The sequence below is a fragment of the Rhinopithecus bieti genome, unplaced genomic scaffold (genome assembly GCF_001698545.2).
Source record: "Rhinopithecus bieti isolate Rb0 unplaced genomic scaffold, ASM169854v2 scaffold_39857, whole genome shotgun sequence".
NCBI lineage: Eukaryota > Metazoa > Chordata > Mammalia > Primates > Cercopithecidae > Rhinopithecus > Rhinopithecus bieti.
The window spans coordinates 620,877-645,001 of record NW_016816641.1 but is presented as its reverse complement, the minus strand read 5'-3'; the positions used below and the strand labels follow the sequence as shown (position 1 = coordinate 645,001).

The 24,125-nt window shown below is 42.3% G+C and overlaps 1 protein-coding gene across 1 annotated transcript in view; it reads left to right on the top strand.

Annotated features, from left to right (window-relative positions):
* The window catches only part of IQGAP1 (IQ motif containing GTPase activating protein 1), a 117,248-nt gene that overhangs the window by 70,796 nt on the left and 22,327 nt on the right, over positions 1 to 24,125 (top strand). Inside the window, 11 exon segments of the mRNA XM_017854987.1 lie at positions 9,924 to 10,014; positions 10,193 to 10,360; positions 11,372 to 11,514; positions 16,832 to 17,002; positions 17,715 to 17,798; positions 17,896 to 17,967; positions 18,070 to 18,139; positions 18,496 to 18,704; positions 20,657 to 20,812; positions 21,061 to 21,224; positions 21,659 to 21,883. Coding sequence (XP_017710476.1) covers positions 9,924 to 10,014; positions 10,193 to 10,360; positions 11,372 to 11,514; positions 16,832 to 17,002; positions 17,715 to 17,798; positions 17,896 to 17,967; positions 18,070 to 18,139; positions 18,496 to 18,704; positions 20,657 to 20,812; positions 21,061 to 21,224; positions 21,659 to 21,883 — 1,553 coding nt within the window.

The window sequence follows — 24,125 nt, the reverse complement described above, 5'->3', positions numbered from 1 at the left end:
TATATATATATATATGTATATGATCCAGAAAAATGAACAAGGTAGATGGGTATGCAATTGCATAAATTTTCAAAAGGAGACACACCTGTGTAATTGGCATTCAGATTGTAGAACCCATTACCAGCTCCACAGAGACCTTTCTCATATCTCCTTCCACCGTTAACCACCCTCCATTTGGTGGTAACCACTATTCTGATTTCTATTAATAACACCACAGTTCATTTCTGTCCACTTTTGAGCTGTTTTAAGTGGGATCATATCTTATGTGCTCTTTTGTGTCTGGTTTCTGTTACCCTACATAATGTTCGTGATATGCATCCATGTGGTTGCATGGAGCCATCCTTTGTTCATTCTCATTATTGTGTACTATTTCATTATGTGATTATAAATTATTGGTGAAGTTTCTTGTTGTTGTTTTGTTTGTGTTTTTCAGACTGTTGTAAATAGGGCTTCTTTTTCTTTTTTTTTTTGGAGATAGAGTCTTGCTGTGTCACCCAGGCTAGAGTACAGTGGCGCAATCTCAGCTCACTGCACCTTCTGCCTCCCAGGTTCACATGATTCTCCTGCCTCAGCCTCCCAGTACCTAGGATTACAGGCAAGAGCCACCACGCCCGCCTAAATTTGTGTGTGTGTTTGTGTATTTTTAGTAGAGATGGGGTTTCACGATGTTGGCCAGTTTGGTCTCGAACTCCTGACCTCAAGTGATCTGCTTGCCTCAGTCTCCCAAAATGGGAATTACAGGCATGAGCCACCGCCCATGGCCTGTAAATACTGCTTCTATGAATATTTTAATTTTGGTTAATATATATATGTATACACACACACACACACACACACACACATGCATTTCTGTTAGGTATACATTTCGGAGAGGAGTTATGGCCATAGGGAATACATATATGAAGCTTTAATAGATAATGTCATGAAGTTTTTTTATGACAACTTAATTGAAACATAATTCAGTGTGAGTGGACTTTAGTATGTTGATAGAATTGTGCAGTCATCACCACAGTCAATTTTTGAACATTTTATCACCCCAAGAGAAACTCTGTACCCATTAGTAGTCACTCATTTTCCCTTAATCTCCCCCAGCCCTGGGCAACCATCAGACTCCTGCTTTGTCTATGGGTTTGTCTATTCTGAACATTTCATATAAATGGTATTATGCAATGTATAGTCCTTTGTGATTGGCTTCTTTTAGCTTAGTTTATCCAAGTTGTAGCAGCAGCACTTCATTTCTTTTTGTTGCTGAATAATATTCCATTGTATGGCTATAGCACATTTTATTTACTTATGAATTGATGACATATGCGTTATTTCCACTTTACCACATTTATCCATTCATGAGTTGATGACACACGAATTATTTGTGCTTTATTCATGATTTGATAGACAGCATGCGTGACAGCTATACAAAGTATATCTTCAATCTACTTCCCTTTTTAGACATGGAAGCCGACCTAGCTTATTCTCCAAAACCCCACTCCTCTGACAGTCAGATATAAGGCTCCTTTTGGAATTTCCTAGCAGCAAAAACAAACATTACTACCACTGGCATACATAGAATCATTGCAGCCTGACACATTAGAGATTCTGAATCAGTAGAATTAGACTTTAAGCTTAGGAATCTGTATTTTAAAAATGACCTTTTCATTGTTCTGATGACCAGCCAAGTTTGGGAGACACTAATCCAATAAAATGATCAAAGACAGAGACTTCCATTTCTAGCTTCCCTAGAGCCAACTGCTTCTTACCCGTGTAAGTAAAATCAGTTGATCTCAATTTTCTGGCTATGAAATAGCAGTTGTGATTCAACCCTCTCCACAGCATCAAGTGACATTCTGCATAATAATGTCTCTTAAATGAAACCTGGTGGTATCTATCAGATACTACATTTACATGATTAGGACATGGTAATGTCAACTACTGCCAGAGCAATGTAATCAAAGGAGATCGGTCAACATCATAATGTTACCAACATATAAAATTACCCACTCTTCTACCCTTCACCCAAACTTACAGAGCCCACACGAGTGTCGTGTGCAAAAAGCTCCAGTACACTAAAACCTTGGTCTGTTTTTATACCTCTGGCTACTCAGAATTAAAAATTTCTTTTAGCCCTTCCACTTGCTGCCTCACTTCAAGAATCTTCTGAAGGCTATGGTTCTATCCAGTTGTTGTTACTTAGTAAGCACTGAAAAGGAGATCAATCACAGTTAGAAAACAGATGTTAATTATGCTCTAATCAACAATTATTTGAGGGCCTACTACATACAAGGCAACTTCCTAGACAGCAACAGCATAAAAAGAGCCATAAACCTTGTCATTGTGTTCAGCAAACTAGGTAGCAGGTAAGACAAACATTTTAAAAGATGAGTTTGTATTACAATTACTTTGAACAACTTTATCTTCATAGTAGCATTATTCCTGATAGCCACAGTGGAAAAAAACCGTATGTTTATCAAGTCACAAATAGATAAAGTGTAAATAATTGAAAAGGCTGTGAATGCGTTTTGTTTGGGTCATTGGAGATAAACTTTTCGAGGATGTGATTATAGAGTTTGAAGCATTTCCTTTGCTGTGGAGTAACTTTTCAGACAGAGGAAGTCAGGCAGAGGAAGTCAGGGGAGTTAAAGGAAAAATTGCTTAACATTGCCAGGCCCATCTGGATGAACTACACATTGGGTGGAATTGTTTTTTGTTTGTTTGTTTGTTTTTGGTTTGGGGTTGTTTTTTTTTTGTTTTGTTTTGTTTTTTTTTAATTTGTTTTTTGTTTTGGCATCACCTGAGCATCTTGAGTCTCCATCAGCCATTTGGGAGTGCTTTTAAAAATACTTATCACTGAGTTACAAATTTAACAAGCAAAAGATTTTAATTTAAATTTGGTCTGTAGTTTTCTTTTCTTTTCTTTTTTTTTTTTTGAGATGGAGTCTTGCTCTGTCACCCAGGCTGGAGTGCAGTGGCATGATCTCGGCTCACTGCAAACTCCGCCTCCTGGGTTTACGCCATTCTCCTGCCTCAGCCTCCTGAGTTGCTGGGACTACAGGCGCCCGCCACCTCGCCCAGCTAGTTTTTTTGTATTTTAGTAGAGACGGGGTTTCACCGTGTTAGCCAGGATGGTCTCGATCTTCTGACCTCGTGATTCGCCCGTCTCGGCCTCCCAAAGTGCTGGGATTACAGGCTTGAGCCACCACGCCCGGCCTATAGTTTTATTTTCTTCTGGTATCTTTGTGTTTGGTTTTGGTATCAGGGTAATACTGGCCTCGTGACTTGAAGTTTTCCTTTTATATTTTGAAAGAGTTTGTAAAGGATTAACTAGTTCTTTAAACATTTGGTACAAGTCACCAGTGAAGCCACATGGTCGGGAATTTTCTGTGTGGGGGTATTTTTTGTTTTGTTTTGAGCTGCAATACTATACGGGAAAGGGGTCCTGATCCAGACCCCAAGAGATGGTTCTTGGATCTCACACAAGAAAGAATTCAGGGAGAGTCCATAGAGTAAAGTGGAAGCAAGTTTATTAAGAAAGTGAAGGAATAAAAGAATGGCTACTCCATAGAGCAACCCTGAGGGCCGCTGGTTGTGCATTTTATATTAATTGACGATATGCTAAATAAGAGCTTTATCAGATCTTTTCTGAGCATGTGCACAGCCCACACATGCACTGTGGCCTCCTAGATCCCATCCAGGAATATGTCAAGTTGTCAGAGTTCTCCACAAACATCTCATTCTCCAGCTCTTCCTTATAAGGTTTTTAGTTAGTCTCTTGTTTGCCTAAACTGTTATCCTTAAAGTTTTGACAATTGCTTCTGGAGAAAGGCTGTTTGCACTGGATGAGCTCTTGGTCAGGTCAAATAAAGACAGCCTTGCGAGTGTGACATCTGAACAGGTCAGCTAATGACAGTTCTGTGGGAATGAGGCTTTGAGGGGGTGGTAGGAGGGGCAGATTGGAATAGGGGAGTTTAAAGCACCACAGAACTCACTGTTCTGAGTTTCAGCTGTTTTTCTTGAATACACTCTCCAGTTTTTGCAAGCCTTTGGTTAATTTCTGTCGTATTGAAAAAACTGCCGGGTGCAATGCTTATGCTTGTAATCTCAGCACGTTGGGATGCCAAGGCAGGTGGATAGCTTGAACCCAGGAATTTGAGACCAGGCTGGGCAAGATGGTAAAACCCTGTCTTTACAAAAAATAAAAATATTTGCTGGACGTGGTGGTGTGCGCCTGTGGTCCCAGGCACTTGGGAGGATGAGATGGAAGGATCACTTGGGCCTGGGGGGCTGAGGTTGCAGTGAGCCAAGATTGCACCACTGCGACAAAGCAAGACCCTGTGTTTAAAAAAAGGCTGGGTGCAGTGCCTTATGCCTGTAATCCCAGCACCTTGGGAGTCCCAGGCTGGCAGATCACCTGAGGTCAGGAGTTCGAGACCAGCCTGGCCAACATGGTGAAACCCCATCTGCACTAAAAATACAAAAAATTAGTCAGGTATGGTGGCGGGCACCTGTAATCCCAGCTACTCAGGAGGCTGAGGCAGGAGAATCACTTGAACCCAGGAGGCGGAGGTTGCAGTGAGCGCCACTGTACTCCAGCCCGGGTGACAAGAGCAAAACTCCATCTCAAAAAAAAAAAAAGAAAAAAACTGATTCTGGTGATTGTTTGCCAGTGTGCCAATGTTTTTTGTTTGTTTGTTTTTCATGGTGGAGAGGATTTTCAGAAGTCTTTACCATTTTCGCTGATGTCATGTCTCTCTTCATTTAAATTTAGCTTTTGTGGGACTCTTGATAAAAGTGGATTACTAATCATGAGTAGTAAAGTCTGAATGCAAGACATGAATATCAGGGCTCCTCAGGATCTCATTTTATAATTAAGAATATGAATGACTTGGGCCATATGTGGTGGCTTACACCTATAATCCCAGCACTTTGGGAGGCCAAGGCAGGCGGATCACTTGAGGTCAGGAGTTTGAGACCAGCCTGGCTGACATGGCGAAACCCCGTCTCTACTAAAAATACAAAAATTTTCCAGGTGTGGTAGTACACCCCTGTAGTCCCAGCTACTCAGGAGGCTGAGGCAGGAGGATTTTTTGAACCTGGGAATAGGAGGTTGCAGTAAACTGAGATCTCACCACTACACTCCAGCCTGGGTGACAGCAAGGCTCCACCTCAAAAAAAATAAAATAAATAAAATAAAAGAAGAAAGAATAAGAATGACTTAAATCGTCCGGGCACGGTGGCTTATGCCTGTAATCTTTGTACCTTGGGAGGCTGAGGTGGGTGGATCATGAGGTCAGGAGATCGAGACCATCCTGGCTAACAGGGTGAAACCCCGTCTCTACTAAAAATACAGAAAAAAAAAAAAAATTAGCCCGGCATGGTGGCGGGCGCCTGTAGTCCCAGTTACTGGGGGGCTGAGGCAAGAGAATGGCGTGAACCCAGGAGGCGGAGCTTGCAGTGAACCGAGATCGGGTGACTGCACTCCAGCCTGGGCGACAGAGCGAGACTCTGTCTCAAAAAAAGGAATGAGGCTGGGCGCGGTGGCTCAAGCCTGTAATCCCAGCACTTTGGGAGGCTGAGACAGGTGGATCACGAGGTCAGGAGATCGAGACCATCCTGGCTAACACGGTGAAACCCCGTCTCTACTAAAAAATACAAAAAAGTAGCCGGGCGAGGTGGCGGGCGCCTGTAGTCCCAGCTACTCGAGAGACTGAGGCAGGAGAATGGCGTGAACCCGGGAGGCGGAGCTTGCAGTGAGCTGAGATCCAGCCACTGCACTCCAGCCTGGGCGACAAAGTGAGACTCCGTCTCACAAAAAAAAAAAAGAATGACTTAAATCTCTCTCTGACCTCCTTGTGTGTATATGCACTTGTGCACACATGCTTATATGCATGTAGCTAGTAATCAGCTAGTTCACACCAGCACAACTGTACCAGTTTTTAGAACATTGAAATACTTCTATTTTGTTTGGTACATTGTTACTGTCCCAACCCTCCCATATGTGTGCCATCACTCCCCAACTCTAATTGAAATCCCACTATATGGCAACTAAACCAGCAATGGCCATAAGGACTCTGCTCCATCCTGATTGGTCAGTGCTTATGTTGTATAGTTGATAAATGTGTTGTACAGATTTGTGTATGTGTGTTTGTGTATGTTGGTATATATGTGGTTATGTATTTATATATGTAATATTGTGTCTATCATCACACATGCAAACCATGCCACATAGTAAAGGCTTTTTAAAAAGTTTTGAGTGGTGAGAAGTGCCCTTTAGAGGGATGTGTGAGTGTGTGCTTTCCATATACACATGTACATGACATAGTCATTCTTTTGTCTCTTCTCCCTTGCCCTGTGTTTTGTGTCTTCTTCACTTCTTCTACCTCCAATCATTGCCCTCTCTTTTTAAATTCTGACTTCTGGTCCTTATCTCTTTACCTCTTCTGAAATGTAATGAGTGTTTCTAAGTGTCAGAGTTGTTAGGGAGCTGTACTTTAACATATCTTATATAGCATTTTTACAGCAAATCTGTTTTCTCTCCGTAATATCTAACCTGGGTTTTAACACTCTGCTCAGTGATTTGAGTTAATCTTAGGTGATCTCTTTAAAATAAATTTTACCAGAAGGATTTAGGTTTTGTCATTTTATTAAGTCTAATCGGAGCAGAAAGAACCTGGGATGAGGTAGTATATGCTGTCTCTCTTTCCTTTTTCATTCTGGTGAGGGGCTTTTCTCTATTATGTTTCCCTGAAACACCTGAGACACCCATCCATTCACTTTTTCTTGCCTTTCGTACTATTGCTCTACTGCTTATTTCTTAAGGAGTATGTATGAAAGGTTTTACTTTAATCTGCATGGGGCAAGGAAGAAAGAATTCTGAATGCTCAGAAAGGCTCTGCCTTTCTCTCTGAATGCAAGGGAGGTTGTGGTAAGTCTCACAACTTTGCTTACAGCAGATTCTGCTCAGATATCTGTTGTATGATTATCCCAGAAGTGAACCAAAAATGGCTTGATTCTGTGGAAATGCTTCTGTTTTTATGATGCAAGGATTTTTATACTGCTTCTCTTGGAGGCTGGACCATCAGCCCTCTTGCTTATGACTTGTCAATTTAAGTTGTTACAAGCCTGCAGCTGACTCATTGTATTGTCTCACGTTGGAAATATTGCCTAGTATTTCCAGTAGTTATTCTTAGGACTCTAGGGGATTGTGTGTGGTCAGTTTCTATTTTCAGTAATAGAAAGCGGCTAGTGGTAGGAAGGTACTAGGTTCTGCAGCTTTTAAGCGATTTATTTGTTCTTGCATTCTATTTATCTGTTTACTCTCTTCCTATCCCAACACTGTGAGCTTCTTAAAATTGGGACAGTGCCTCTTAGAATTGTAAGGCCAGAACCTACCACAATTAGGTTAAATGATCTTTCTAAAAGACTCCATTTAAGAGAAATCACTGCTTTCAATTTCAGATGCTTTCCCTTGGCCTTATTCTGTCACCTGCACTCTTTATAAATTGCAGGAATTGGCCGGGCGCGGTGGCTCAAGCCTGTAATCCCAGCACTTTGGGAGGCCGAGACGGGCGGATCACGAGGTCAGGAGATCGAGACCATCCTGGCTAACACGGTGAAACCCCGTCTCTACTAAAAAATACAAAAAACTAGCCGGGCGAGGTGGTGGGCGCCTGTAGTCCCAGCTACCCGGGAGGCTGAGGCAGGAGAATGGCGTGAACCCGGGAGGCGGAGCTTGCAGTGAGCTGAGATCCGGCCACTGCACTCCAGCCCGGGCGACAGAGCGAGACTCCGTCTCAAAAAAATAAATAAATAAATAAATAAATAAATAAATAAATAAATTGCAGGAATTGTGGCTGCCTCACCATATGGAATGAAATGTTGTGTCTTTCTCTGATAAAACAGGAGGAAAGCCAAGCCTTCCCTAAGGTTTTGTGACTTCAACTGTTGGGCAGTCAAACGTTTCACTTTGCCTCACAGCTCAGACCCTCATTTGGACACATAGTTATGGTGATTTATTGAGTTCTTTATTCTGCCTCATTCGTGCCTTGGCAAATTATATTCACATCAGGCAATCTAAATGAATTTTTGAGCTGCTGTTTATACCAATTGCTGTTAGCTCAAGCCTCATGAGTATGTTAATTTTGTTGGGTCTGCCCAGATCACCACAAACATGACTCCCACAACCTGGCCACTTTAAAACCTGAAGTGTCTTGTCTTTTCTAGAGAAGAGTGCCCCAGTAATCTGCTGAATTGATGCTTTCTGTAAAGACCTTACAGGCATCTTAACAAAGGACCCCCACTCTTTGAGATCGTTGAAGCTTGCATAACCTCAGTGTGACCACGGAAATCTAACAGGGTTATCAGCAGTGGTTTCTGATTCTGACTCTCACACTGCGAGTAGGTAGAAGTAGAATCCTGTTGTGTTAACTCTCAGTAACAGTAGTGACTCCCTGGGGCTAATCCTTAAGCTACTTCCCCAAATTGGAATATGGCAGCCACATTCTTGAAAATTGGAAGATATGGCTGGGCGTGGTGCTTCACGCCTGTAATCCCAGCACTCTGGGAGGCCGAGACGGGCGGATCACAAGGTCAGGAGATTGAGACCATCCTGGCTAACACAGTGAAACCCTGTCTCTACTAAAAAAAAAAAATACAAAAAATTAGTCGGGTGTGGTGGCGGGTGCATGTAGTCCCAGCTACTCGGGAGTCTGAGGCAGGAGAAGGGCATGAACCCGGGAAGCTGAGCTTGAATGAACAGAAATTGCGCCACCACACTCCGGCCTGGGCCACAGAGCGAGACTCCATCTCAAAAAAAAAAAAATGGAAAATACTAGAGGAAGATATTTCTACTAATCTATTTCTGTTTAAAATGCCGTTCAGAGCAAATGGTCACCAACAAGCTCTTTTAAAAAAGAAAATTGTCTTAACGAATTTAGAAAGAGGAACGTAAGTCACCTCCACTACATCATACATCTTCTCTGTCCGCAATAGTCAACTCAGACTATGTTGTGAGGTTTGTTAGCTGTACTAAGGAAAGTAATCACAACATTCGTTATGTTTCTCTGTGAAAATTTGCTTTTAAGTTCCCAGCAACTGATTTAACATTCAAGTTTTAGGATATCAGCTGGTAAGAAATGTAGACTGCCTGTAGTGACTCCTGGCTTTAAATATGATACTTCAAAGGTTCTGCTTAAAGTAAGACTTGGCAGTCTTAAAAACATTAGTAGTCATAGAGAACATTAACTTCCTCTGAATATTGTTGGCAAAGGAGGCTTTCAAATAAGTACTGCATATTCATATATATATATACCCTGGCCCTTGTCACCCTGTTAAAGTCTTTGGACCCCTTCCCAGTCTATCTGGGCCTCTTGCCCCTTCTAGCTGAACTACTCCTCCTGCATCACTTAAATTCATCTTTATATAATCTTCACCTACATGTGAGCCATTTCCCTTATCTTATGACCTTTACCAGTTTGTTCGTTTTTGGAGACAGGGTCTTACTCTGTTGCTCAGGCTGGAGTGCAGTGGTAAGAACACGGCTCACTGCAGCCTAACCTCCTGGGCTCAAGCAATCCTTCTGCCTCAGCCTCCCTAGTAGCTAGGACTATAGGCATGCACCACCATGCCTGGCTAATTTTTTTAGAGAGAGATGGGGTCTCGCTATGTTGCCCAGGCTGGTCTGGAACTCCTGGGCTCAAGCATTCCTCCTGCCTCAGCCCCCCAAAGTGTTGGATTACAAGTGTGAGTCACTGCACCCAATCTTTTACCAGTTTTTTGATGCCTACTTCTTCCATTTGACTAACCCACGTGTCTCATATTTTTTAAGCCTGTTCTTCCATATTGAATTGTGTCTGGGAAGCCCCCCTCATCACATGTATGTTACAGGTACCCCAATTTCATGACTTTAATAATTTGGTTTCAATGATATGTAGGAAATCCAGGATGAGTCAGCTGTGTTATGGTTGGATGAAATTCAAGGTGGAATCTGGCAGTCCAACAAAGACACCCAAGAAGCACAGAAGTGTATGTATCACCTGTTTTATTTCTGTTTTGGTGGAGGCTGGGGGTGACAAGGTGCTCCATACAGCTTGACCAAGATAGGTATGGGGGAACAATTTGCCAGTAGATATAGTTAGGTGAACCAGTATGTGAGTTTAGATACTCTCTAAACTATTCTAGTAACAATTCTTTCCTGGAATAGTTGCTTTAGGAATCTTTGCCATTAATGAGGCGGTAGAAAGTGGTGATGTTGGCAAAACACTGAGTGCCCTTCGTTCCCCTGATGTTGGCTTATATGGAGTCATCCCTGAATGTGGTGAAACTTACCAGAGTGACCTTGCTGAAGCCAAGAAGAAAAAACTGGCAGTAGGTGAGTTCTGGGGTAATACATATGTGCCCTGAAGCTAATCCTTGAGTATACGAGGGGACAGATGTAGAGGAAAGGGATAAGCTATAGGGAAAGATCTTTTAGCGTAGATGTACGGTACTTAGGCTCATTTTAAAGGAGATAAAAATCTCTGTTTTTGAAAATAGCCTGCCCCCCCCCCCCCGCTTTGTGGACAGCTGTGTTAACAAGACCAATTTTCTGAGAATGTGGGAAAGATTAAAATATTTAACTGCTTATCTTTCACAGAGTAGCAGTAGTTCTGATTAAGCCTATAGGCAATTAAAAGTAGTTTGAGTGTAAAAACCAGGAAAAACTTAAGATTTCTTATCACATTTTATGGACTTTTAAAAATCGAAAAATTTACAGGCTCACGCCTGTAATCCCAGCAGTTTGGGAGGCCAAGGCGAGTGAATTGCCTGAGATCAGGAGTTCAAGACCAGCTTGGCCAACATGGTAAAACCCTGTCTCTACTAAAAATACAAAAATTAGCTGGGCGTGGTGGCGTGCGCCTGTACTCCCAGCTACCCAGGAGGCTGAGGCAGGAAAATTGCCTAAACCCAGGAGGCAGAGGCTGCAGTGAGCCAAGATCGTGCCACTGCACTCTAGCCTGGGCGACAAAGCAAGACTCTGTCTCAAAAAATAAATAAATAAATAAATTGAAAAACTGGAGAGGCTGAATGGTTGCAAATTTTTTAAGACAGGCCTTAAACATAGGCTTTGGCATAAACAAAGTTAATCATGGTTAATTCCATAATTGGACATCATAGGTATTTTCTTCTTACAGACATAAATGAGCTAAGTTAGTCATTACAAAGCCATAATTTAATGGGGGCTTAGGATCCCCCCTTTACTCTCACAGATCCAAGGAACAGCTTTTGGAGTGGTCTTCATTTAGACTGTGAGAACTGACTGTAATAATCCTGCAGTTCTGGACGTGTACAGCTGGGGAGTGTGGCTCTGGGTGTCTTCTATCTTTCCTTTATTTTCTGCCAGGAGATAATAACAGCAAGTGGGTGAAGCACTGGGTAAAAGGTGGATATTATTATTACCACAATCTGGAGACTCAGGAAGGAGGATGGGACGAACCCCCAAATTTTGTGCAAAATTCTATGCAGCTTTCACGGGAGGAGATCCAGGTAAGTCACCTTTCTTCACATATGAAGAAGCTGAGAGAAAGTGTTTTCAAGCTGTGATATTAACTAAGAGGAAAAGGGCATGTGGTCAGAAACCCTAGACTAAAACTGAGGTTATGTAATGAGCTGTTTTGGGCTAATATTTTGTAGTAGTTGGGGTAGTGACTAAGGCCTGAATTTGTAAAACATCTGAATTATAGAATTAAGTGATATAAACCATGTGCTAAGAAAAGTTAGATGATCTATAAAAGAAAAATGGAAGGTTGCTGACTCCATTAAATGCAACTTCTTTAATCTTTCCCAGTTTGTATTTTCAGTCTCTTTTCTGACTGTTCACGAATTATATTAGCTACAACCTGCACTTTCAAATAAAGGTAGCATTTTCATAGAGCTTTTAAAGTACTTTTTCATCTTCTATGTCTTTGTGTCTTTGCTTATGCTGTCCAACAGTTTTTTTTTGTTTTGTTTTGTTTTGTTTTGTTTTGTTTTTTTGAGACAGAGTCTTACTGTGTCACCTAGGCTAGAGTACAGTGGTGCAGTCTTGGCTCATCGCAACCTCCACCTCCCTAGGTTCAAGCGATTCTCCTGCCTCAGCCTCCCGAGTAGCTGGGATTACAGGCGTGTACCATACCTGGCTAATTTTGTAATTTTAGTAGAGACGAAGTTTTGCCCTGTTGGCCAGCCTGGTCCCGAACTCCTGGCCTCAAGTGATCCACCTGCCTCAGCCTCCCAAAGTACTGGGATTACAGGTGTGAGTGAGTCAGCGCACCCAACCCATTCAACAGTTATTTGTCAGATACCTCAAATGTAGCAGGTACTCTTCTAAGGAATGGGGATATAGTCATGAACCAAAGTCTCTGCTGTCATGAGATGTCTCTCCCCTGCCATCCATATCTGTCAAAATTCTATCCTTCCCTTTGTACTGATTCTTGATACAAAAAAAGAAAAAAATTCAGGCTGGGCGTGGTGGCTCACACCTGTAATCCCAGCACTTTGAGAGGCCAAGGCAAAAAGACTGCTTGAGCCCAGGAGTTCAAGACCAGCCTGGGCAACATGGTGAAACCTCATCTCTACAAAAAATACAAAAATTAGCTGGGCGTAATGGTGTGTGTCTGGGATTCTAACTACTTGGGAGGATGAGGTGGAAGGATCAGTTGAGCCCAGGAGGTCAAGGCTATAATGAGCCATGATCCCGGCACTGTATTCCAGCCTGGGCAACAGAGCAAGACCCTGTCTCAAAAAAATAAAATTTAATTTAAAAATTCAGTCCTCCTTAAAAATTCAGTCCTCCAAACACATGCATCTCTAGTCACCTCCTCTAAGAATCTTTTAAAATTTCCTTTCCTTACCCCTTCATCTTCCTTTGAAGCTCTCAAAGAACTTTGTATTCATTTGGAATTTAATGTACTTGGATTCGAATTTTAGTCACATTTGTGCTTGTCTATGCCCCTAGTAGTTTTAAGGTGAGCTGCTAAGTTTGCAGTACTTTCTCTAAGTGGGAGTTACATTGTCATTGATGGACTGTTGAGGACTTTTAAGGCTTAACTTGGTGCTGCACTCCTGTCAGTTAAACCAGAGTTGTTTAATGAATGTTAAAGGGGAAGAATATATACTGAGGGAAGATGTTCAGTAAGCTCCTGTAGGTCATGATTAGACACATTACTAATAGACATTCAAGATTCCTAGAGAAAAAGGACAATAAAATATTTTCAAAAGGTCATTGACTTCCCTTTGTCAATATTTCCCAAATCCTGTGTGGAACAAGTCAAAATACACCTGTGGAAAAGTGAAATAGTTCCTTTATTCAGGAGTTACCATCAGATGGATGATTTCTACCTTGTGGTTAAAGTTCTCTTTATATGGTGGGTTACAGTGTCTTACCTTTCCAGTGTTTCATTTTCATTGCTAATGATTTCACAGGTGATAAAATTTGAATTCACTGAACTCTGTTCTGGGCATTGAGAAGATAGAAATAGGTATCAGAGAGTCTCTACCTCCCAGTATTTCACAGTGTTGTGAGAACAGCAGACACAAAACCGAGTACTGTAATGTAAGGCAGAGAGAAGTTGTGCTCTAATAATAGCACAATAAGGGAAGTCTTAAGGGAAATTTTAATTTTGTCCTGGAGTAACATAGCATAGATAATATTTTAGCAGCTGAGAAAAAAAGAAAAGGCTGTTCTAGACAGAAAGGGAAAGTTAAGGATGAGCTTGCTGAAATTATAAAAAGAAAGTAGGAAAGAAAATAGAAAAGGAAAAAGCACAGAATACTGAAAGGATATGGACCCCTGAGGGAGAGATGAATGGTGTATTACCTGGCACGTGGTAGATGTGGCAGGACAAGAGGCCCAGATTGAAGCTTGAGGGCCTAATGTGCTGTGCTAAGGAATTCAGGGTACAACTTCTAGCAGAGTGATTTTTAACTCTTGTTAGGTCAGGGACACCTTTGAGAATCTTATTAACCTCCACAGAAACACTCATGTTTGAATAGTGTTTTGCATATATGGACCTAAGAATTTAAACGGGAAGGGATGCTACCTCATTTTCAGCATGTGACCTGACCTTTTACCTCCCCTGCCAACAATAGTGGCCATCACATATAGATCCTCCTACTCTGTACTCCCCACTCTCTGTACTTTCAGCTTATTTGGATTTTCACTGATTCCTTCTTCGTTTTCTCTCCAGAGGAAACAGCTATCCTTTCTAAAGCTCATTATTTATCTTACTGCTTGATTTCATCCTCTCCCAGTTCCTTGCAGACCTTATACTTTTCGTGCTCTTCCTCCAGTGTTTGTCAGGATTTAATGTCTGTCTGAATCACCTGGGATCTTGTTAAAATGAAGGCTCTGATTCTAGTGTGAGTTCTGAGAAAATCTACATTTCTGACAAGCTTCCAGGTGATGTTGATGCTGCTGGCCCAAGGACTGTATTTTAAGTAGCAACCTACATACGTAGGCATCTTTATTTCCCACATCTTTGAACAAATAATAATACAAACATTTTTTAAAGCCCATGGAATTTCTCCGATCTGGACTCACCTACATTCATACTCTTGCTAAGGGCCTTGATCTGGCCTCACCTGCATTCATACTCTTGCTAAGGGCCTTGAAAGTTAGTCTACTTGTCACTAATTCACTGTCTATTACCATCCACTTCTTAGCTCACAGCAGTGTGGTTTCCTGTCCAGCTTTTACTTAGTAAAACTCTTATTTTAGAATTCATCAATAACCTTTTAATTGCCAAATTCAGTTCTGAGCACTCATCGTATTTGACTTGTCAAAAGTCTCTTCCTCAAACCCTTAATTCCTTTAGCTTCTCCCATACAATTCTCTTCTGATTTTCCTACTTCTGAATGTTCCTTCTTAATCTCTCTTGCTACCTTCCTTTCTCTACCTCTGCTTGAATTATATGAAGATTCCATTGGCCCTCTTCTCTTCGTCTACGCATTCTTTGAGTGATCTCTTTCAAGCCTGTGGCTCCAGCCCTTACCCCGTGCTTGTGACTCCTAAATCTGTGCTTCCAGACATTAGCCCTTTTCCCCACCACCAGGTTTTTGCCCTTCCTTTTGCAGTCCAGAAGTCCAGCAGACACCTCAAACACAGTTTAATAGGAAAAAACCAGAGGCTGCAATAGTGTATAAGGTTGTATTTTTATCTCACATGAAATGATTCTGCAGTTCAGCAGTCCAGGGAAAATGTGGCTCCATGGTATCATCTGTCCCAGGATCCTCCGTCTTTGTGCTCTGTCATTCTTAGCATGTGGCTTCCATTCTCGAGGTCACCTTGTTACCTATAGTGACAGCTTGGAGCTTTGACCATCAAGTTAGCAGTCCAAGCAGGAAGTAGGAAGAAGGGGAAGGAAAGCAAAAAAGGTGTGCTGCCAGCTGTCTCTCTCAAGGAGCTTTCTCAAAGGTCTTGCCGTACTACTGCTGCTCACAGCGCATGACCTCTCTCTATCTCATGGAGTTTTTTGTTTTTTGTTTTTTGTTTTGAGACGGAGTTTCGCTCTTGTTGCCCAGGCTGGAGTGCAATGGCGTGATCTCGGCTCACCACAACCTCTGCCTCCCAGGTTCAAGCAATTCTTCTGCGTCACCCTCCCGAGTAGCTGTGATTACAGGCATGCACCACCATGCCCGGCTAATTTTTGTATTTTTAGTAGAGACGGGGTTTCTCCATGTTGACCAGGCTGGTCTCCAACTCCTGACCTCAGGTGATCCACCCACCTCAGCCTCCCAAAGTACTGGGATTACAGGCGTGACCCACCAGGCCTGACCATTCGTGGAGTCTTTTAAGTGCATATAGTGTTGCCCAGAAAAAAAGAAGAAAAAAAAAATCAAGGCTCTGTTACCAAGGAGAAAGGAGAAGGTGGATATTGGAGGATAGGTAACCAGATGTTCCTAACCATTCTTACTCCTGCTGCCCTTGTTCAAGCCCAGGCCATCTCTCACTTGGATCACAATAGCAGCATTGTAATTCACCCCTTGGTTGAAGTCTCACCTCACTCTAATCTGTCAGCTACTTTCCTAACAGTAGTTTTTCTAAAAATAATCTCCACCCTGGACAATATAATGAGGACTCATCTCTTCAAAAAATATTTTTTAAAAAATTAAAATTAGCCAGGTGTGCTGGTACGCTTGTAGCCCCAGCTACTCTGGAGGTGAGCTGGGAGGATTGCTTGAGCCCAGGAATTTGAGGCTGCAGCAAGCTGAGATTGCACCACTGCACTCCAGCCTAGGTGACAGAACAAAACCTTGTCTCTAAAATAAATAATAAACATCTGATTGTTTTATTCCTTTGCTTGACAAAGTTTTCTGGCTCTCCAGTATCTTTAGTAACAGTCCAAACCCTCTAGGCTACTTTTCAAGACCATTTGCAATCTGCCTGGGGAAGCAATTTTCAGTCCTCACCTCTGGTCTCTCCCCCTGAGATGTCCTGCATTGTAACATTCTAGGGGTCCCTTGATATTTGGCACACAGCCCTGTTCGGTACCTGTCACTCTATTCTTGTCTGCAGTGACCCCAGATCAGCCAGCACAGTGCCCAGCCTAGTCAGTGTTGGGTAGATGGATAAGTGAGATGACATATGAAGCAAAAGAAGATTAAGTTTTTGTTTATGATATGTTTTCTAGGTATGAGGAGGTGTGTGAGAACAACTTGGTCCTGAAAAACAGACTTGAGGGATTTATTCATATCACGTAGCTAATGATACAGTATAGATTTAGGAAGCAGGAGTGTTAGCTTGTGTGCTGTGGATGATACTTTGAGAAAACCTGCATCCGTTCTTGCCTGTAACTGTCTTTGAATGTAACCACTGCTTTTTCAGAGTTCTATCTCTGGGGTGACTGCTGCATATAACCGAGAACAGCTGTGGCTGGCTAACGAAGGCCTGATCACCAGGCTGCAGGCTCGCTGCCGTGGATACTTAGTTCGACAGGAATTCCGATCCAGGATGAATTTCCTGAAGAAACAAATCCCTGCCATCACCTGCATTCAGGTATTTCAGAACCTATCACACAGACAGCAAGCGGGCATCTAGAGCAGGGGTAATAAACGGTCAGCTGTCATGACCATTGACTGTCTGAGTGTGATTTTTGAGTTCTGGACTCTTAGCCTTCTCTTTTCTTTGACAGGTACCTCCTCTTTACTACCATATAACCGTAGTGTGCCTACAGGTGTTTAATGGTGGCACAGTGGCAGTTCTTGGGTACCTGTTCCTCTCTTCTGCTAAGACTATACCTTTCTGTAAGATTTGAACCTTGAGGAAAACAACTGTGGTTTTGCTTCAATCATAAGGCAGAACAATGTCCTAGAAAGAATTCTGAGTTAGGAATGATGGTTGCACTGCTACCAGACAGTGGTGAATCTCCAAGTTTGTGTCCCCATCTGTAAAAGGGGAATACCCCATTGTTATCTTATCTTCCTCACCTGATTTGTTGGAAGAAGCCAGTAAATGAATCTGTATGGCTGCACTATAAAAGGTGTGCAGGGCTGTGCTGACGTTGGGGAAGTAGAATGTAGCCATCGTGTTCTTCCAGTGGAGGGATGGCCCATGCCCTTGTTCCCCTGTCACTGTTGGAAGTGGTCCTTCCTAAAACTTCATCATGAAATTGTACTTGGATCATATATCAAGATGAAAGATTTTTTTTTTTTAACTTCCACTGATGCTTGGGAAGTAATATGTCCTCTGTAACATTTGATTGTTTCAGTCGCAGTGGAGAGGATACAAGCAGAAGAAGGCATATCAAGATCGGTTAGCTTACTTGCGTTCCCACAAAGACGAAGTTGTAAAGGTATGGTAGCCTGAGCAGGGTTTCTCCATGAGGGGTGCAGGTATAACATGTGTTGAGATGAAGGACTCTTCTAATTTTCAGGATCCCTTTTCCATAGATTCAGTCCCTGGCAAGGATGCACCAGGCTAGAAAGCGCTATCGAGATCGCCTGCAGTACTTCCGGGACCATGTAAGCACCCTTGGATCATACAGGCCATTAGGAGCTGCTTTGCCATATTTTTGGTAGACAGATGAACAGAGGAATTTCTTCTTCTTCTTTCTTGTTCTTTAGATAAATGACATTATCAAAATCCAGGCTTTTATTCGGGCAAACAAAGCTCGGGATGACTACAAGACTCTCAGTGAGTAACTGGCTCCACGTGAAGAGTTGAGGCAGTGGCTGGGAGCCACCAAGTTCAGGGTGTTCTCCACAGACCTCTTTTACTGTCCTGAAGGCAAGGCTTGGGGGAGAGGGTGTGACCTGTGACATAAGCCCCTTTGCTAACATGTGGCTAGGTATCTTGTTGGCTTGTTGCATTAACCTTTATCATAACATAGCAATAGCCTGACACAGAAGACTGCACCTGATAATTGTCTTAGCACATCTCAAAATTAAATGTGTGTGAATAGAACTACTTTTTCAAGACAGTGCTATTTCCTGAGACATAGTACTTTTTCTGGTAACTCCATTCTTTGTCTGATGCATACTTTCTGTCAGTCAATGCTGAGGATCCTCCTATGATTGTGGTCCGAAAATTTGTCCACCTGCTGGACCAAAGTGACCAGGATTTTCAGGAGGAGCTTGACCTTATGAAGATGCGGGAAGAGGTTATCACCCTCATTCGTTCTAACCAGCAGTTGGAGAATGACCTCAATCTCATGGATATCAAAATTGGACTGCTAGTGAAAAATAAGATTACATTGCAGGTATGGCCCAGTGCCAGTGGGGTCTTGGAACACTTCATCCTGCTTTGTAACCCTAGCGTTCACTTTTCTGACTGGTGGGGAGGGTGGAGGCTGACCTTCTTCTCAGCTACTGCCATGAGCCCTTTTTTTTTTTTTTTTTTTTTTTTTTGACCAAGTCTCACTCTGTTGCCCAGGTTGTACTGCGATGTGGTCTCAGCTCACTGCAACCTCTGCCTCCCAGGTTCAAGCGATTCTCCTCCCTCAGCCTCCTAAGTAGGTGGGATTACAGGCATGTGACACTACACCTGGCTAATGTTTTTTGTTTTTTGCTTTTTGGCTTTTTTTTTTTTTTTGAGACTGAGTTTCCCTCTTGTCGCTCAGGCTGGAGTGCAGTGGTGTGATCTCGGCTCACTGCAACCTCTGCCTCACAGGTTCAGCGATTCTCCTACCTCAGCCTCCCAAGTAACTGGGATTACAGGTGCATGCCACTACACCCTGCTAATTTTTGTATTTTTAGTGGAGGCAGTGTTTTGCCATGTTGGCCAGGCTGGTCTTGAAGTCCTGACCTCGGGTGATCCACCTGCCTCAGCTTCCCAAAGTGCTGGAATTACAGGTGTGAGCCACGGCACCCAGCTTTTTTGCATTTTTAGTAGAGACGAGGGTTTCACCATGTTGGCCAGGCTGGTCTCAAACTCCTGGCCTCAAGTGACTGATCCACCCACCTTGGCGTCCCAAAGTGCTGTGATTACAGGCGTGAGCCGCTGTGCCTGGCCATCATAAGCTTTTTAAAAAGTTGTATAAGACAGGTCAGGCATGATGGCTCACACCTATAATCCCAGCAGTTTGGGAGGCCGAGGAGGGCGGATCACTTGAAGCCAGGAGTTTGAGACCAGCCAGGCCAACATGGTGAAACCCTGTCTCTACTAACAATACAAAAAATTAGCTGGACATGGTAGTAACATGCTTGTAATTTCAGCTACTCAGGAGGCTGAGGTGGAAGAATCACTTGAACCTGGGAGGCAGAGGTTGCAGTGAGCCAAGATTGCACCACTGCACTCCAGACTGGGTGACAGAGTGAAACTCTGTCTCAAAAAAAAAAAAAATTATTTGAGACATGAAACAATTTAATAGACAAAATTTAGATAGAGAAAAGAAGATAAATGTCTTCCCCTAACTTCACCTACCCCAGTCATTTTGTATCTTCCGTTCTTACTTCGTATTAAAGGATAAGACTATTTCGCTATGATAAGTAGTCATAATTTTATTTTATTTTATTTTTTGAAACAAAGTTTCCCTCTGTACCCCAGGCTGGAGTGCAGTGGCATGATCATGACTCACTGCAACCTCGACCTCCTAGGCTCAAGTGATTCTCCCACTTGAGCCTCTCAAGTAGCTAGGACAACAGGTGCACGCCACCACGCCTGGCAAATTATATTTTTATAAGAGATAGGGTCTCTCTGTGTTGTCCAGGCTGGTCTCAAAACTCCTGGGCTCAAGTGATCCCCCTGCCTCAGCCTCCCAAAGGGCTGGGATTACAGGTGTGAGCCACTGCACCCAGCCATAAGTATTATTTTTAACAGTAGCATAATAGATTTTTAGAAGGTAATACTATAATTTACCTCTTTTTCCCCTAGTATTTGGCATGTAGGTTGTTTTCCAAGCGTTTATTATAAATAACATTGCAATTATTGTTTCAGTATATATGTAGTTATTATTTTTATAATAGATTGCTAGAAGTTGGTTTCCCAATTCAGTGGACATTCTTATGGCTCAGGTTCTTTGTTGAACATGGGAATGGATTTGATTGGTTTACTGAAAACAGGATAAAGTGTAGTGATTTTAAAATACTCGGTGGGAATCTGCCAGTGCAGTAGACCTTCATGTGAGTTTGCATGTGCTACAAAACCTTTCCTCAATGCCCAGAGGTTCATCTTTGAAGGCTTTCTGATCTATGTATTGATTTTTGTTTATAGGATGTGGTTTCCCACAGTAAAAAACTTACCAAAAAAAATAAGGAACAGTTGTCTGATATGATGATGATAAATAAACAGAAGGGAGGTCTCAAGGCTTTGAGCAAGGAGAAGAGAGAGAAGTTGGAAGCTTACCAGCACCTGTTTTATTTATTGCAAGTAAGTGGCTCCTGGAGTCAGTGTTATAAAAATTTAGTGAATTTGTTTTTCCACAAGAAAGCCTTACCCATTGATCTCTCTGGAAATACTTTTGAATTTCACTGAGGGGTGAGTGACGGGCACTGTAATACGTTAATTTGTTAATTTTTTTCTCATATATATTCTAGTCCTTCAATTTTAAATAATTGAATATACCTTGTCAGCCTTTATATTACCTACAAATGACTTATCCCTTGGTTCTATTTCAGACCAATCCCACCTATCTGGCCAAGCTAATTTTTCAGATGCCCCAGAACAAGTCCACCAAGTTCATGGACTCTGTAATCTTCACACTCTACAACTACGCATCCAACCAGCGAGAGGAGTACCTGCTCCTGCGGCTTTTTAAGACAGCGCTTCAAGAGGAAATCAAGTATGAACAGATTTCTTAAGGGCATAGGCCCCTTCCCACTAACACAGGGGCTCCCAGTTTGAGATTCATGCCTTCCTGATCTTTTCTTGATCTCAATTAATTTATGAAAAATGCTTACTCTAAAGAAGCATCTAATTTTTAAATAACTGATATAAAATCTTGCTGCTTCTAGGGAAGGGATAAGTTAATTTTAGGAACATTCTGTATTAAGGTATAATTTCAAAAAGTGATCTGAACAGGAAGATTTCACATTTTTATCTAGTAGCGGACCTAATCATGACCATGATTGAGTGTGCAGCTGCAAGAACGTTCTGTGGGTGCCGGGGAGTGTTTCAAGAGAAACTGTTTCAGGGAGATAGGATCTTTAAGCAGGAAGGATCTTTTAAGTTGATGGATTCTGTGACAAGTTTAAATTTTTATCTGATGTTTTATAGGTCGAAGGTAGATCAGATTCAAGAGATTGTCACAGGAAATCCTACAGTTATTAAAATGGTTGTAAGTTTCAACCGTGGAGCCCGTGGCCAGAATGCCCTGAGACAGATCTTGGCCCCAGTCGTGAAGGAAATTATGGATGACAAATCTCTCAACATCAAAACTGACCCTGTGGATATTTACAAATCTTGGGTTAATCAGATGGAGTCTCAGACAGGAGAGGCAAGGTATGTAAACCATAGTAACACTTTTCTTTCATGTTGTTATTTTCTTTACTTATTTTTTCCCCTCTCTTTATTTATAAACTAATATTAGTTCAAATAATTTTTCTTTTCTTTCTTTTTTTTTTTTTTTTTGAGACAGAGTTTCCCTCTTGTCACCCAGGCTGGAGTGCAGTGGCACAATCTCGGCTTACTGCAGCCTCCACCTCCTGTGTCTAAGCAATTCTCATGCCCCAGCCTCCCAAGTAACTGGGATTACAGTCGCGCGCTACCACCCCTGTCTCCTTTTTGTATTTTTAGTAGAGAAAGGGTTTCGCTATGTTGGCCAGACTGGTCTCGAACTTCTGATCTCAAGCAATCTATCTGCCTCGGCCTCCCAAAGTGCTGGGATTACAGCCGTGAGCCACCACACCCAGCCTGAAATAGTTTTTCTTTAGAAAACTGTGCTTTATAAGTTGTTGACCTGGTAATAAACTCACTTATTTAGCAAATATTTATTGAGTACTTACTGTGTGCCAGGCATTGTGTTAGAGATGTGTACAGTAATACAATAATGAGTGAAACAGACATGCTCCCTGCCCTCTCTTCATAGTTCAATGGGTGGAAGAGACACCAACCAGGTACATAAAAATAAAAGCATAATTAAACATTGAGGAAAATTTTGTGAAGTTGTATGTAGGGTTCTGTAATGGAGACTTTATAAGAGGGAGCTAACATAAGGTGGTTAGGGAAAGCCTATCCCAGAAGATAAAATTTCATTTAGCTGAGGTCCAAAGGCTAAGATGAACCCAGCCTTACTAAGAGCTAGGTGCAGAGTGTTCATGTCTGAACACCCTAAGGTGGAGGGTGTAGGACTTAAAAGGACCTGGCATAACTAGGGATGCAGTTGAATGAGAAGGTTCATATAGATTGGGTGAGATCACTGTGTTCCAATAAAGGAAAAAGAAAATGGTGTGGGGTGAGCTGCCCTGAAATATCGAGAGTTGGGCTAATTAACATATTACAGGAGATAACTGAGCTAGAGCCATAGCATAACCACCAACATTAATTGATCTAAAGCAAAAGTGTGCCAATCAAATATGGGTAATGCTGGGGAAAGGGAGTTCAGAATGCCAAAATGTTTCTGGTTTTATTCATCTTGGGTGAGGACCCAAATGGGTGGGAAATGGAGGTGTGAGCAGCGTGGTCTGTTGTGGTTTCTTCTTGTTGTTGTGGAGTAAGGTTAGATCCTGCATGAAGCTCTCTGGGCATAGGTGGGGTAGCAGCTCTCCACACCATTGCTATTCAAAGTATGGTTTGCACATCAGTAATGGAAAATCATCTGTGCACACTTTTTAGTTCAACTGATACTTTTTTTTCATAGCAAGATTTTCTTAATGAAGGAAGCAACGTATTGATTTATATTCTGACTCATTCTCTTTATCTTGTCTTTGATCAGTTTGTAGACTGGCACTGGTCCACACTTTGAATAACACTATTCTACATCATTCTACTTTCCATTTACCTGGATGCCAGGCAAACAGGGAGGTGTACCCTGGGTGGAGAACAGAACATTCTGCTGACTCCTTGAAAGGGCTTATCTTGCCAGGCGTGGTGGCTCACGCCTGTAATCCCAACACTTTGGGAGGCTGAGGCAGGAGGATTGCTTGAGCTCAGGAGTTTGAGACCAGCCTGGGCAACATAGGAATACCTTGTCCCTACTTTAAAAAAAAAAAAAATTAGCTGGGCATGGTTGTGCACACCTGTAGTTCGAGCTATTCCAAAGGCTGAGGCAGGAGGATCAGTTGAGCATGGGAGGTTGAGGCTGCAGTGTGCCTTGATGGCACCACTGCACTCCATCCTAGGTTGACAAAAAAAAAAAGAAAAAGAAAGGGCTTATCCTTATTAGGAATCATTTGGCATCTGATTGGTTCTCAGTACCATGTAGGTCTGTTATCAGGACTCAGATCATTGCAAAAGTCTTTTTAACTTTTTTGCCTGCATACCTGAGGCCTGCACATCCAGGAATGTGGTCAGCCAAGTGCAGTACTTGTCTGGGAAGTTTTGCCTGCAACCCAGGGCATTCCTTGCTGATAGCCCCATATACACTGGCTCAGGGCTTCTCAGTTATTTCCTCTGAAGGTCCATGAGTCAGTCATTTTTAGATCCAAAGCCTGCTGGACATTTCAGGATTGGTTTTCTTGTGGGTACCTATGAGAAACTGGTCTCATTTTGCCTTTCATAAAATGGAAATTGAGCCAGGCATAGT